General features: G+C 38.1%; 1 protein-coding gene across 12 annotated transcripts in view; it reads left to right on the top strand.

Annotated features, from left to right (window-relative positions):
• Nucleotides 1–14475, top strand: part of R3HDM1 (R3H domain containing 1) — a 96197-nt gene that overhangs the window by 208 nt on the left and 81514 nt on the right. For all 12 annotated transcript variants that reach the window (XM_019973488.2, XM_019973476.2, XM_019973454.2 and 9 more), the window contains exon 2: nt 2716–2926. In XM_019973488.2, coding sequence (XP_019829047.2) covers nt 2756–2926 — 171 coding nt within the window. In that variant the 5' untranslated portion in view covers nt 2716–2755. The remainder of the gene's footprint in view (nt 1–2715; nt 2927–14475) is intronic.

Here is a 14475-nt window from a genome sequence, read left to right as displayed (position 1 = left end):
CACTTTAAATAACCTCTTCCCCCTTACTAACTTTACTGTTTTGAGAATGAATCACTTAACTTTGGTATGAATATAATTAAGGAAGACTTTTTTTTTTTTTAAGCTTTTCAGATGTATTTATGGATTCCTAAGATAGGTTTAGGTATTTCATTGCAAAACATTCTTTTAGGAAAAGAAATCTTGAATTTTCCATGTAGAAAAAACAAGGTCTACTGGATTTTTCCCTTCTCAAGATTTAATTATGAAATTTTGAGAAACACAGAGAAGTTGAAGGAATTTTACAGTGAAACCATTTAACCACCCCTGCATTCTACCATCAACATTTTATTATACTTGCTTTAACCTGCATCTGTCCATCTGTACCCATCCCTCTACCTATTCAGTTTATCTTCATTTTTTTGATGCATTTTGAAATAGATTGTCCTTACCACACACACACAAATTTAATTATGTGAGGTGATGGATTGCATTACCTGGAGCAGTGGCCACAGGACTGGAAAAGGTCAGTTTTCATTCCAATCCCAAAGAAAGGCAATGCCAAAGAATGCTCACACTACCGCACAGTTGCACTCATCTCACATGCTAGTAAAGTAATGCTCAAAATTCTCAAAGCCAGGCTTCAGCAATATGTGAACCGTGAACTTCCTGATGTTCAAGCTGGTTTTAGAAAAGGCAGAGGAACCAGAGATCAAATTGCCAACATCCGCTGGATCATAGAAAAAGCAAGAGAGTTCCAAAAAAACATCTATTTTTGCTTTATTGACTATGCCAAAGCCTTTGACTGTGTGGATCACAATAAACTGTGGAAAATTATGAAAGAGATGGGAATACCACAGACCACCTGACCTGCCTCTTGAGAAATTTGTATGCAGGTCAGGAAGCAACAGTTAGAACTTGACATGGAACAGCAGACTGGTTCCAAATAGGAAAAGGAGTTCATCAAGGCTGTATATTGTCACCCTGTTTATTTAACTTATATGCAGAGTACATCATGAGAAACGCTGGACTGGAAGAAGCACAAGCTTGAATCAAGATTGCGGGGAGAAATATCAATAACCTCAGATATGCAGATGACACCACCCTTATGGCAGAAAGTGAAGAATTAAAAAGCCTCTTGATGAAAGTGAAAGTAGAGAGTGAAAAAGTTGGCTTAAAGCTCAACATTCAGAAAACGAAGATCATGGCATCCTGTCCCATCACTTCATGGGAAATAGATGGGGGAAACAGTAGAAATAGTGTCAGACTTTATTTTTCTGGGCTCCAGAATCACTGCAGATGGTGACTGTAGCCATGAAATTAAAATACGCTTACTCCTTGGAAGGAAAGTTATGACCAACCTAGATAGCATATTGAAAAGCACAGACATTACTTTGCCAACAAAGGTTCGTCTAGTCAAGGCTATGGTTTTTCCTGTGGTCATGTATGGATGTGAGAGTTGGACTGTGAAGAAGGCTGAGCGCCGAAGAATTGATGCTTTTGAACTGTGGTGTTGGAGAAGACTCTTGAGAGTCCCTTGGACTGCAAGGAGATCCAACCAGTCCGTTTTGAAGGAGATCAGCCCTGGGATTTCTTTGGAAGGAATGATGCTAAAGCTGAAACTCCAGTACTTTGGCCACCTCATGTGAAGAGTTGACTCATTGGAAAAGAGTCTCATGCTGGGAGGGATTGGAGGCAAGAGGAGAAGGGGACGACAGAGGATGAGATGGCTGGATGGCATCACTGACTCGGTGGACGTGAGTCTGAGTGAACTCCGGGAGTTGGTGTTGGACAGGGAGACCTGGCGTGCTGCGATTCATGGGGTTGCAAAGAATCGGACATGACTGAGCGACTGATCTGATCTGATCTGATCAAATAATCATATTGTACACCTTAGGCTTATATGTTATTATATATCAGTTATATCTCAATAAGTCTAGAAAAAAATAGCAAGTGGTTTATAACTTCTGCTCTTCAGGTTCACGTATTTCATATGTCCTAAAATGAGAGCTCTATCTGATGGGTTCCTATTTGATATTCAGTGTAAAGTTCCCATTGTTGTCTTAAACTCACTGAAGATATGAAATATATTGGCTTCTTTTGTATTTGATCTCCTTTGAAGTACTAAAGCATCTGGTAATGTATGTTGTTTGGCCCTGAGTCATGTAAATCAGGAGAGTTTTCAGTGCTTGATTCATAATGCTGGACAGTTATTAGTGCAAATTCACAACTGTATTTTGTATAGAATGTCACTATTTTTAAAGTTATTTCCTTTTGGAATTGCAAGTTAATTTAAGAAATTAGAAATTTTAGGAATGGTAAATGAAAGCTCTGAAGCTATGACAGGAAGATTTTGTCCCTATGACAGGGACAATACTCATAATATCCCTTCAGATAAAAAGGTTTCTGATGTCAGCCCAGTATATAACTCTCCATCCATTACCTTTCATCTGGATAGGACTTATTCCTTAATGTTTCTTATGAACTTTCACAGTGGTGTGCACATCAAAATCACCTCATACCCTTATTATATCCCTTATCTCATTGTCTTATGATTTTTTTTTAATTTGGATATATTTGCCACTAAACTGTATGCTCTTTGGAAGCAGGAATTTTGCATTTATCCGTGTATATTTGACATTATTCCTGGAACATAGAAGATATTTAGTCAGTGTTGTGCACTAACTGAATGTAAGGGATGTTTCAAACTGAATTAAAATTTTTTTCTTGCTTGCTAAGGCTTCAAGTTCCCTGTAGAATTCTAAAATAACCTTTGCTAATGAGGATGTCTGATACTGTTACTATAAAAAATGATACTGAAACAATGAAGGATTTGGAGGCAGAAGTGAAAGATACAACTGGAGTTGAAAATCTTACCAAATCAGAAAACTATGGGAAGATTCTGGCAGAGAAGAATGAACGTTGTATTGACAACAATATTGATTTGCAGGTAAACAAGATTTTTGCCTCTGGCTACAAGTATTAAATATTCTATGCATAATTATACTTTTCATACAACACTCACTTTCAGAATTGTATAAGGGTAAGATGACCCATTGTGACATGTCTATCAGCTGCTTTGGGTGGTCACCTGGATTAGCTTGTTGAATCTAGCTCTTTGATTTGCTTGTATCACCTATTTCTTTTTATTCGTATGTGGCTAATATTGTTTTTTCTAGTGGCTTTATACTTTTTCATTCCATTTTACACCTATCAGTGTTGTGAGAGTTCAAAATAACCTAAGATTAGAAGAGATTAGAATAGAGAGATTGTAACTGCAGGAGTTCTGTTGGCAAAAACAGCCCTGGGGAAGCAATTGATAACTGTGACTGAGGGGAAAAAAGAGATTGATGAAGAAAAAAGGTCACTTGAGGCTTTTGATGATACACATGTATGATGACCTAGCACTAACCACTGAGAAGGCTTTTAATTCCAGGCATAGATGACAATTGATGATGGTCCACAGATTCAAGGTAGGTAAAAATTGGGTCAAGTAGTACTTAACAATGCTTACTTCTAAGTGTTCTTGTTATTTGTTGCTCTACAATGGGTAATCACAAAATAAGGGCTTGCAATTTTCAAATAACATTTTCTTTTTTAATATCTCGTGATTTGTGTGTCGGGAAATGGAGCAATGGCTTGACTGAGTGAATCTTGTCCATACAAGGCATCAAAAGAGATCCCTCACTGATACTTAAATGTCAGGTGGCCTGGCCCAAAAGGTCCATAACTGTTTTGCTCACTTATCTGGCTTGTTGATGGCAATAGCTGGAATGTAAGCTGAGCTGGAACTAGGATAACATACCTGGACTGCCTCCAACACAATCGGCCTAGGTAATCAGACTCATTATGGGCAGCTCAGGGGTTCCAGAAAGTGTTTCAAGAGCCAAAAAAGCTGCAAGCATCCTTGTGACCTAGGCTTAGAACTCCCAGAATGTCACTTCCACTGTTGTCTGTTGATAACACTTGTTAGTAAAGCCAGCCCAGATTCAAGGGGAGAGGGCATTTGACCCTGTCTCTCAGTAGGAAAGACCTTTAATCTACCATAAGCTGTTAATTTAAAATACTGTCTGATACTTCTGTTTTAGTTAGCCCTATACTGCTAAGTCACTTCAGTTGTGTCAGATTCTTCGTGACCCTATGGACTATAGCCCACCAGGCCCCTCTGTCCATGGGATCCTCCAGGCAAGAATGTTGGAGTGGGTTGCCATTTCCTTCTCCAGGGGATCATCCCGACCCAGAGATGGGAACCTGTGTCTCTTATGTCTCCTACATTGGCAGGTGGGTTCTTTACCACTAGTGCCATCAGGGAAGCCCATAAACTGTTAAATTAAAATACTATGTCTTAAACTTTTGTTTTAGTTAGCATTTGGGGAGAAAAATACTCTTATCATTCTTTCTGCATCCTAAAGACCTTGAAGGCTATGTGCCAAAACTTATACTTTATTCTTTTAGAATAAATTAAGAAGGTTCTTTTAAAGGTTGTTTTATTCTTTCATTCACTCAAAAACTGTATTCTTCATTATGTGCCAGAAATGTGTTAGAAAATGATATCAACTCATACAGCAGTTAAAAAGCATTTAGATCCCACTGCTTAAGTAAAGTCAGGTGGCTATTATCTAAGAAATTTGGAGGAATAACAGAAATTTGGAGGAATAACAGTTTTTCTAGTCATTTTTAGAAATAGCACTTTTTAAAACAAAAGATTGTCATGCCTGCCATCAGTACACCCAGTGATGGCAGAAAGTCAGTATCCTGATTGGATCAGAAAATGCTTAAATTCTCTTGCATTTGTGATTGAAATGGTAAAAGATATCTTTCTAGTCTCTTTTCGGCACCAAAGGTTCACTCTTCCAGGTCATGTTTCTCAACAGGTGATTAACTTGGATTATGGCATACACTGCATACATTTCCAGACCACTGCAGTAAAGCAAATACCACATTAAAGCGAGTCACACAGATTTTTTGGTTTCCCAGCACGTGTAAAGACACTATACTGTAGTCTGTTAAGGATGCAGTAGCATTATATATAAAAAAAATAGTCAGACCTTAATTAAAAATACCTTATTGCTAAAGATGCTAACCATCATCTGAACCTTTGACAGATCATAATCTTTTTACCGTTGGAGTGTTTTGCCTTGATGTTGGTGGCTATTGACTGATCAGAGTGGTGGTTGCTAAAGGTCACTGGCAATGTCTTAAAATAAGGCATTGAAATTTGCTGCATCAATTTGCACTTCCTCTTATGTCCAGTTTCTCTGTAGCATGCAATGATGTATTTTACCTTCAGTAGAACTTCTTTCAAAATTGGAGTCAGTCCTCTCAGACTTTGTTGATGCTTCCTCAGTGAAGTTTATGTAATATTCTAAATCCGTTGTCATTTCAGTAATGTTCACAGCATCTTTACTAGGAGTAGATGCCATCTCAAGAAACCACTTTGCTCAGTAGGCACAGGAAGCAACTCCTCATCTGTTAAAGGTTTATAGCGAGATTGCAACAATTCAGCTACATCTTCAGGCCCTACTTTTTTTTTGTTTTTAAGGATAGTGTTTTTCATTGTCTCTCTCTCTCTTTTTTTTTTTTAATGTTTGTCTATTTATTTTTGGCTGTGTCAGGTTTAGTGGCATGCAGGATCTTTGTTGAGCTGCATAGGCTTCTCTCTAGTTGTGGTGTGTGGATTCAGTAGTTCTGGCACATGGGCCTAGTTACCTGTGGCTGGGATATTAGTTCCCCAACCAGGGATTGAACCCATGTCCCCTGCATTGCAAGGCAGATTCTTAACCACTGGACCATCAGGAAAGTCCCCAGGCCCCACTTCTAATTCTAGTTCTCTTTCTGTTTCCACTCCATATGCAGCTACTTCCTCCACTGAAGTCTTGAACCCCTTAAAGTCATCCATGAGGGTTGGAATCAAATTCTTCCAAACTCATATTAATGTTACTATTCTGACCTCTTCCCATGAATCACCAGTGGCATCTAGAATGGTGAATCTTTCCAGAGGCTTTTTGGGCTTTGCCCACATTCATCAGAAGAATCACTATCTGTGGTAGCTATAGCCTTACAGAATGTATTTCTTAAGTAATAAGACTTAAGAAATTGAAAGAACTTGAAAGCTGAAATTACTTATTGATCCATGGGCTGCAGAATGATGTTGTGTTGTTAACAGGCATAAAAACAATATGAATCTAGTTGTACATCTCCATCAGAGCTCTTGGTGACCAGGTGTATTGTCAATGAGCAGTAGTATTCTGAAAGGAATCCTTTTTCTGAGCAGTAGGTCTCAACAATGCACTTAAAATATTCAGTTATGCATGTTGTAAATAAATGTGCTGTCATCTAGGCTTTGTTGTTCCATTGATAGAGCACAGGCAAAATAGGTTTAATAAAATTCTTAAGGGCCATAGGATTTTCAGAGTGGTAAATGACCACTGACTTCAACTTAAAGTCACCAGCTGCGTTAATCCCTAATAAGAAAATCAGCCTGTTCTTTGAAGCTTTGAAGCCAGTCATTGACTTCACCTCCCTAGCTATGGGAGTCCTAGATGGCATCTTTTTCCAATAGAAGGCTGTTAGATCTGGCTAACTTGCTGCAGCTTCTACATGAGCACTTGGAATTTCACCTTGCATTTTTATGCTGTGGAGATGGCTTCTTTCCTTAAAATCTGTGAACCAACTTCTGCTGGCTTTAAACTTCTACATCTTCCTCACCTCACTCCACCTTCATAGAACTGAAGAGAGTTGGGGCTTTGCTCTAAATTAGGCTTTGGCTTAAGGGAATGTTGTTGCTGGTTTGATTTTCTATCCAGACCACTAAAACTTTCTCCATATCAGCAGTAAGGAAGTTTCACTTTCTTATCGTTCATGTTTTCCCCTGGTGTAACACTTTTAATTTCCTTTAAGAACTTTTCCTTTGTACTCACAACTTGACTAATTGTTTGGCAAACAGGCCTAGCTTTCAGCCTGTCTCAGCTTTCAGCATACCTTCCTCACTATGCTTAATTTCTAGCTTTCAATTTAAACTGAGAAAGATGTGACTCTTACCTTCTCTTGAAGACTTGCTGCTGCTGCTGCTAAGTCTCTTCAGTCATGTCCGACTCTGTGCGACCCCATAGATGGCAGCCCAGCAGGCTCCCTCGTCCCTGGGATTCTCCAGGCAAGAACACTGGAGTGGGTTGCCATTTCCTTCTCCAATGCATGAAAGTGAAAAGTGAAAGTGAAGTCGCTCAGTCGTGTCCAACTCTTCGCGACCCCATGGACTGCAGCCTACCAGGCTCCTCTGTCCATGGGATTTTCCAGGCAAGAGTACTGGAGTGGGGTGCCATTGCCTTCTCCCCTTGAAGACTTAGATGTAGGATTATTAACTGGCCTGATTTCAACATCGTTGTGTTTCAGGGAATAGGGGTCCCTGGGGAGAGGGAGAAACTGGAAATGACTGTCTAGTTGGCAGAGCAGTCAGAACACACACCACATTTATTGGTTAAGCTTGCCATCTTACGAGGGTGTGGTTTGAGGCACCCCAAAATAATTGCAGTGGTAACATCAGAGGTCACTGATGACAGATCACCATGACAAACAAAATAGTAATGACAAAGTTTGAATAATTATGATAATTGCCAAAACATGACAGATACAAAGAGAGCAAACGCTGTTGGAAAAATGGTGCTACTTGAAGCAGGGTTGCAACAAACCTTCAATTTGTAAAAGCACAGTATCTGCCAAGCACAGTGAAACGAGGTGTGCTTGTATTACATTTTCTGCCATGTCTCTTGTGTTGCTCTTGGTGGTAAACACAAAAACGTTCTGATGACTACTATTGAGTCATGGCTCAGTGGTTCATACTGCAGGAGAATTTCATGCACTCCGCAAACACTTGCTGAAAACATATTCCATGGCAAGGAAATAGTGTAATAAGGAAAAGTGGGCTTGGTCTCTCATATCACGTTCCATATAGCATGGTGAGTATAAAGACTGGGAAGAGGAACAAAGAGAATACGAGAGTCCGTTTTATGTTAATCCACTGAAATGCTGTATTCCTTGTTTATTCAAATGTTTATTAAGATTTTACTTTTACGTGGATATATTTACTCTGCTTGGAGATTTTGAGGTTCAAGATGCCTCTATGCAAGGTATCTGGCAAGGGGTTTACAGTCGAAATAATGTACACAGAGATTTAAGTAATGGAAATTAGGAATGGAAGTAGACAAAATTAGAAAAATTTTTTTGTTTTAATATAAATAAGTCAACTCTTTTAAGAATGAAAAGGGAATAGTGTCTTGTTAAAAAAAAAATCTGTTTTATATAGTTACCTCTTAATATGGAGTTACCTATTACGAAATGCCTTTTTTTCTAAGATACTAGTAGACATTTCATCTTCTTTTTCTACCTCTAAGATACTTCCTGAAGGTTTCATTTTAAACAGCAACTATTATTTTTACTCAAATTTACATGTATGTGCTGATTAAAAGTGACTTAGGAAAATGGAAATGTTTTCTTAAGAAAGCAAACTTTTCATCTGTTTCCAAATCTTAATTTCCTGACCATCCTTTTAGTATTTTATTGAGGAAAACTAATTTTTGAATGAAGGGATGTCATAGTATAAAATTAATATAAAGAACTCTTATGATTTTCTACTATTTGTTAAAGATATTATTTATATAAACTGTTCTTTTATCCATTTGTTCACTGATATGTGATCCAAACTTAGATGATTCCCTGGTGCCAGAGATTGCACGGATCTATAAAACAGAGATAAGCACTACTGAGTATCTCGGGAATGGACTCAGACTGTGCCATGTGATGCTACCTTAAAGTTAGAATAACCTTCACCATAGCTGGAATAAACTTTAAATTATTGTACCTTTTTTGATTTTCTTATCTGGGTGCTCTCCTGTCAGGCCTCATCTTTTTTCATTTTATTTTTTGTTTACCTCCATCCATTCATTCATGTGCTCACTTGAGAAGACTTAAGTTCTATCTTCAGAGAATAAATGGTTCTGGAAACTGTAAAGTACAAGAGGACAGTTGTCCAAGGTGCCTTTTTTTTTTTTTTTTTTTTTAATGGAGCATGTGTATTATGTGGCCAGTTTCTTCATTCTAACTTGGTTATGAGACTGAAACCATTCCTCACTCTGCTTTATCATGCTGAAGAATCATCTGAGGGGGAGGGAGATGGATGCTGAGTTGTCGCATCAAAGGAAGCAGCATTATTCTAGCAGTATCCATCCTTGTTTAAACCGTCCCCTGTTAGAGGTTTGAGGTTACATGATATGCTTCATGTTCATAACTGATGTGCTGGAGAATTGGTGTTGAATTTATAGCAGCAGCAGTACAGAAAATGTGATGTATTTTATCCATGTCAATAAAGGAATGACCTGGTCTTGTTCTACAGAGAGTGGAAATTGGAAGTCAAACACCCTTTGTATTCTAAAACAGGGTCTCAAACATTTTGTAATTTTTATGTATATATTGTTAGGAGTCTTGGTGCTGTTAGTTAATCTGTCTTTGAATACAGTGTTTAATATAGCACTCAATAAATGATGCCAGTTGTCAGTGGATGAGTAATCAACTAATAGCTCTGCTAGTAATTGATTTTTTCTTCAATAAAGCTTCATAAGCCATGATAATAATAACAATAATATCATCAAGCTGGAGAGAGGCCAGCAGACATTAGACATCTCCTTGAATGTTTCCAAGCAGATATTATCTTAATTAATAGAAAGCTCTTTGACCACTTCTTGTATAAATAATTTCACTTGTATGACAGTGTTGATTGTGTTTTTTATTCAGTTTTATTAGGGACTATAATCTTTTAAGAATTTTTATGACTACTTTGTTAAGAATTATTTAGAGTTAATTCAAGCAGTCTGTCACATTAATCTCAAGAAGTTCACTTTCCCACATAATTGCTATGGAGTTCTGAATTGTTGGTGTGGTCCCAAATAATTATGCAAAGAGTTTTTGATTAGCAGTGTTTCTGTTGCCACACACACACTATTCCTATAAATGAATTCAAGTAAAGTAGCAGAACACAAAGTCAGCACACAAAAATCAGTTGGATTTTTATATATAAACAGTGAACAATCTGAAAAGGAAATTGCAAAAGCAGTTCGATATGCAGAAGGATTAAACAATAAAATACTTAGGAATTAACTTAATCAAGGGGGTGAAAGATTTGTTTAGTGAAAACTACAAAACAATGCTGAAAGAAATTACAGATGACATAATTAAATTGAAGTATATTCATTGTCTTGAATTGGAGACATCAGTATTGTTAAAATGTTAATACTGCCCAAAGTGATCTACAGATTAGTGCAATTCCCATCAAAATCAAATGTCATTTTTGCAAAAATAGAAAATCCCATTCTAAAATTCATGTGGGACTTCAAAGGACCTGGAATAGTCAAAACATTCTTGAAAAAGAACAAAACTGGAGGGGTCAGTTCATGACTTCAAAACTTACTACACAGCTACAGTAATCAAAGCAGTCTGGTGCTGGCATAAAGACAGACATATAAACCAGTGGAATAGACTAGAGAGCCCAGAAATAAATTCTTGGATATATAATTGGATGATTCTTGATAGGAGTGCTAAGGCAATGAAGAAAGGATAGTCTTTTTTTAAATGGTGCTGGGAAAACTAGATGTCCACAGGCAAAAGAATGAGCTTGGACTCTTACCTAAGACCATATATAGAAATTAACACAAAATGAATCAAAGACCTCTAAGAGCTGTAAAACTCTAAAATTCTTAGAAGAAAACACTGGAAGAAGGCTTCGTGACTTGGTTTTGGTGATAACTTCTTAGACATAACACCAAAGGGGCCAGCCAAGAGAGCTTTCTTAGTCCCCAGGCCTGCCTCTAAGACATTCCGCTGCCCAAGATGCCTGTTATAAACTGCACACCCAAGAGGAAAGGGACCATAGCGCCAGAGCTGCTGGACCCATTTATAAAGTCAACAACTTTAAGAAGGGCAAAGGCTGAAGACTGCAAAACCACAAAAGAGACTGAAGAAGGTATGGGGTGAGACTGCCAAGATTCTGCATCTCAGCAAGCTCCCAGGTGATGCCAGTATTACCCATTTACAGGTCTGTGGGCAGTACGTTGAACAGCACTGATACAAGAAAACAACTGTTAAGCTGTGGAAGCTACTCCTATCAAATGATTAGTGAAGCCATATACCCTGCCCCTTGGCATCTTCCAGGATCACAGGCCCTGTGTGATGCCCACAGCAAAAACCTACATTGCAGAGAAGACATGGTGATCTTGTCCCCACAGAGTGGGAGGAAAGTTGCTGGAACAGCTCACTTTTACCAGAGAGAGAATGGTATTTCTAAGAAAAAAGTCAGTGCTCAGGTCTAGGGCAAAAGTGTTTATTGATGGCCTCAGGGTGGCTGCGTTTCCATTTGAAAACTGCACACCTTTGTGAAAGTTACCTTTACCGCCACCATCCTTCATGAACCTGAGGAAGAAATACCCAGAGGAACAATGCCCTCTGATGACGTTTCTTCCAAAAAGGATCCTGAATTGGCTAGAGGAGCTCAAGGTTATGACCAGCCATTTTGGCATTAGAGTCATAGAACTCAAGAGTCGCAACTCAAAATTGAGCCCCACAAACCCGTTTTTCAGAAGCTTATTTCAATGAATTGCCAGTGTCACCTGGAGATCCAGTGGCACAGGCAGGACTCAACCCTAGCCTTCTACCTTTGTGTACTTCTGGAGCACCATGCTGCCCCATTCATGATCTTTCCCAACCTTGTTTGGGCCCAACTCCCCTAAAACTAGCATCTGTGTTTAGTGCATTTTACAGTGAACTCAGACTTTTTGAGTCTTGTATAAGTTTCAACATTTGCTGAAATGAGGACACTCCAAAGGGCCACCCTTGGAGTGGGACTTGCTTTTAATTTTTTGAGACTTCACTGATGAGAGCCAGATAAGACACCAGATTGATCTTAAGTTGGTTGGATTTGAAAGGGTTAAGTAAAGTGTTTCTCTGCCCCCCCCCGCCGCCCCCACCCCACCCCACCCCCCCCCCCCACACACACACACACAAATAAACCACCAGTTGGTTCAGGAAGATGCTCAGTGTCTTTATCAAGCTGGTAAGGGGTGAAGACTCGGGACATGTGAATCTTACTTTATCTTGATTCATGCCACAAGAAGCTTTCTTTAGCTGAAAGCTGTTGTGGAGACATTCCAGGATGGCTAACGGAGCTTTATTAAGCAGTATATCAACCATGAGTTCTCCAGAAGTGTCGAAAGTGTTCTGAAGACCATCTTGCAGTTTGCCCCGAGCCACCCAACTTTCTTTGCTGAGAGGTTGTACTATTCTGTGAAAGATGCTGGCACAGACGACTTCATGCTGGTCAGGATTGTGGTCCCTTGAAGTGATATTGATCATGTAACATGTATTGGGTTGGCCAGAAAGTTGGTTTAGGTTTATGCGTATGTTATAGAAATGCCGTAAGGAACTTTTTGCCCGACCCAATAGAAGAGATGTTCAGTCAAATGTATCAGAAGACTCTGGACCCAGTAGTTTCAAATGACATGAGAGGAGATCATCAAAGACGACTTCTGACCATTGTGGGCCAGTAAGAGGGATCTTTTTAATGAAGCCATTCAAACCTAATCCTTCAAGAGAAGACTGACCCACATACAACAATATTAACCATCACCTAAGGAAAAAGCTTTTTACTGAAGACTATGTCAGGGTAATGTATTTGGTTTGCACATGTGGTTATTGCCTTAACTCCAGTGTTATTTTTTCTCTATGTACAATCAATGTAAAGCTGTATCACAGTATTTTAGTAATAATTCAGTGTTTATTCTTACTGATCTCATGTTCTTACTCTAATCAGTATCAAAATTTGGTACTCTTGATTAGCATAATGAAGCATGATTCACATTGTTCTTTTTCTAATCAGAGTACCAAATTGGAAAAAAAAAATCACAATCTCTTAAGAAGAGGTGGGGGGAAACATAGGACAAAAGCTTTACAACATTGAATTTGGCAGTGATTTCCTGGCTGTCACACCACAAGCTGGCAATTTGGACTTAATGAGAATTAAAAATTTTTTACAGCAAAAGACTATAAATAGAGTAAAAAGACAATCCATAGACTAAGAGAAAATATTTGCAAATCATTTGTCTGAGAAGATATTATAACCATAATATATAGAGAACTCCTAAAACACAACAACAAAACCCCAAACAACCCAATTCAAAAATGGAGAAAGGATTTAAATATACACATTTTTAAAGAAGTTATACAAATGGCCAGTAAGTACATGAATAGATACTTAGCATCACTAATCACTATGGAAATGCAGATCAGAAATATGAGATACTATGTTATACCATTAGGAGGGCTACTATCAAAAAGTAGAAAAACAAGTGTTGGCAAGGATGTGGGAAAATTAGAACTCTTGTACACTGTTGTTGGGAATTTAAAATGATACAGACATTATGGGAAACAGAATGGCAGTTCTTAAAAAAATTGAAAATGGAGTTAGTGTGTGATCCAGCAATTACACTTCAGGATATACACCAGAAGAATTGAAAGCAGAATCTTGAAGAGATATTTGTACACCCGTGTTCATAGCAGCATTAGTCACAATAGTTAAACATGGAGTCAAGCCAAATGCATTTATCTTGAGATAAAGAGATAAGCAAAATATGGAATATGCATACAATGGAATAACATGTAGCCTTAAAAAAGAAAGAAATTATGTGATATGCTGCAACATGGATAAACTCAGGGCTTATTATACTAACTGAAATGTCAGTCATTAAAAGATAAGCACTTTGTGATTCCACTAACATGAGGTACTTTGATTCAAAATCAGAGACGGAAAGTAGAATGGTAGTCACCAGGGGTTAGAATGAGAGAAGATGGGGAGTAATGTTTAATGGCTACAAGATGAAAAGAGTTACAGATATGCAGTGTGTGGATGGTGACAACATTTTGAATATATTTAAACTGAACTGCACACTTAAAAATGATTAAAATGGTAAATTTTATATGTACTTCTCCACAGTTAAAAAAAAAAAATTGAGAAGGAGGCTTGGCTTGGGCTGAGCTAAAATATGCAAATATATGTAGGCCACTTGGAGGGTGGAGGGGTGGAGCGGAATGGGGGTGGAAAAGTGAAAGACATGCTTTAAATAATAAAATCCACTTTAGAAATAATTCATTCTTATTTAAAACCAAACTTCTTTTCTCTGTTGTGTTTGCATGTATGTATGTGGCAGATTTTCTGGTATTTATTATGTAATTAGGATCTTTTATCATTTGATATGAAATAAGTGATTTTTATTGAATAATGCCACTTTGGCAGTTTATGCTTTACTTATGTAGTAGCTTTCTATTGCTGCATAACATACCACCACAAACTTAGAGGATTAAAACAATGTCCAGTTGTCAACTCATAGTTATGTAAGTTGGGAGTTCAGTTGAGCTCAACTGAGTTCTCTGCTTAGGGTTTCTCAAGGCTAAAAGCAGAGG

The sequence above is a fragment of the Bos indicus genome, chromosome 2 (genome assembly GCF_029378745.1).
Source record: "Bos indicus isolate NIAB-ARS_2022 breed Sahiwal x Tharparkar chromosome 2, NIAB-ARS_B.indTharparkar_mat_pri_1.0, whole genome shotgun sequence".
In the NCBI taxonomy this organism is placed as follows: Eukaryota; Metazoa; Chordata; class Mammalia; order Artiodactyla; family Bovidae; genus Bos; species Bos indicus.
The sequence above is the reverse complement of the archived record's forward strand: the minus strand, read 5'-3'. Positions and strand labels throughout refer to the sequence as shown.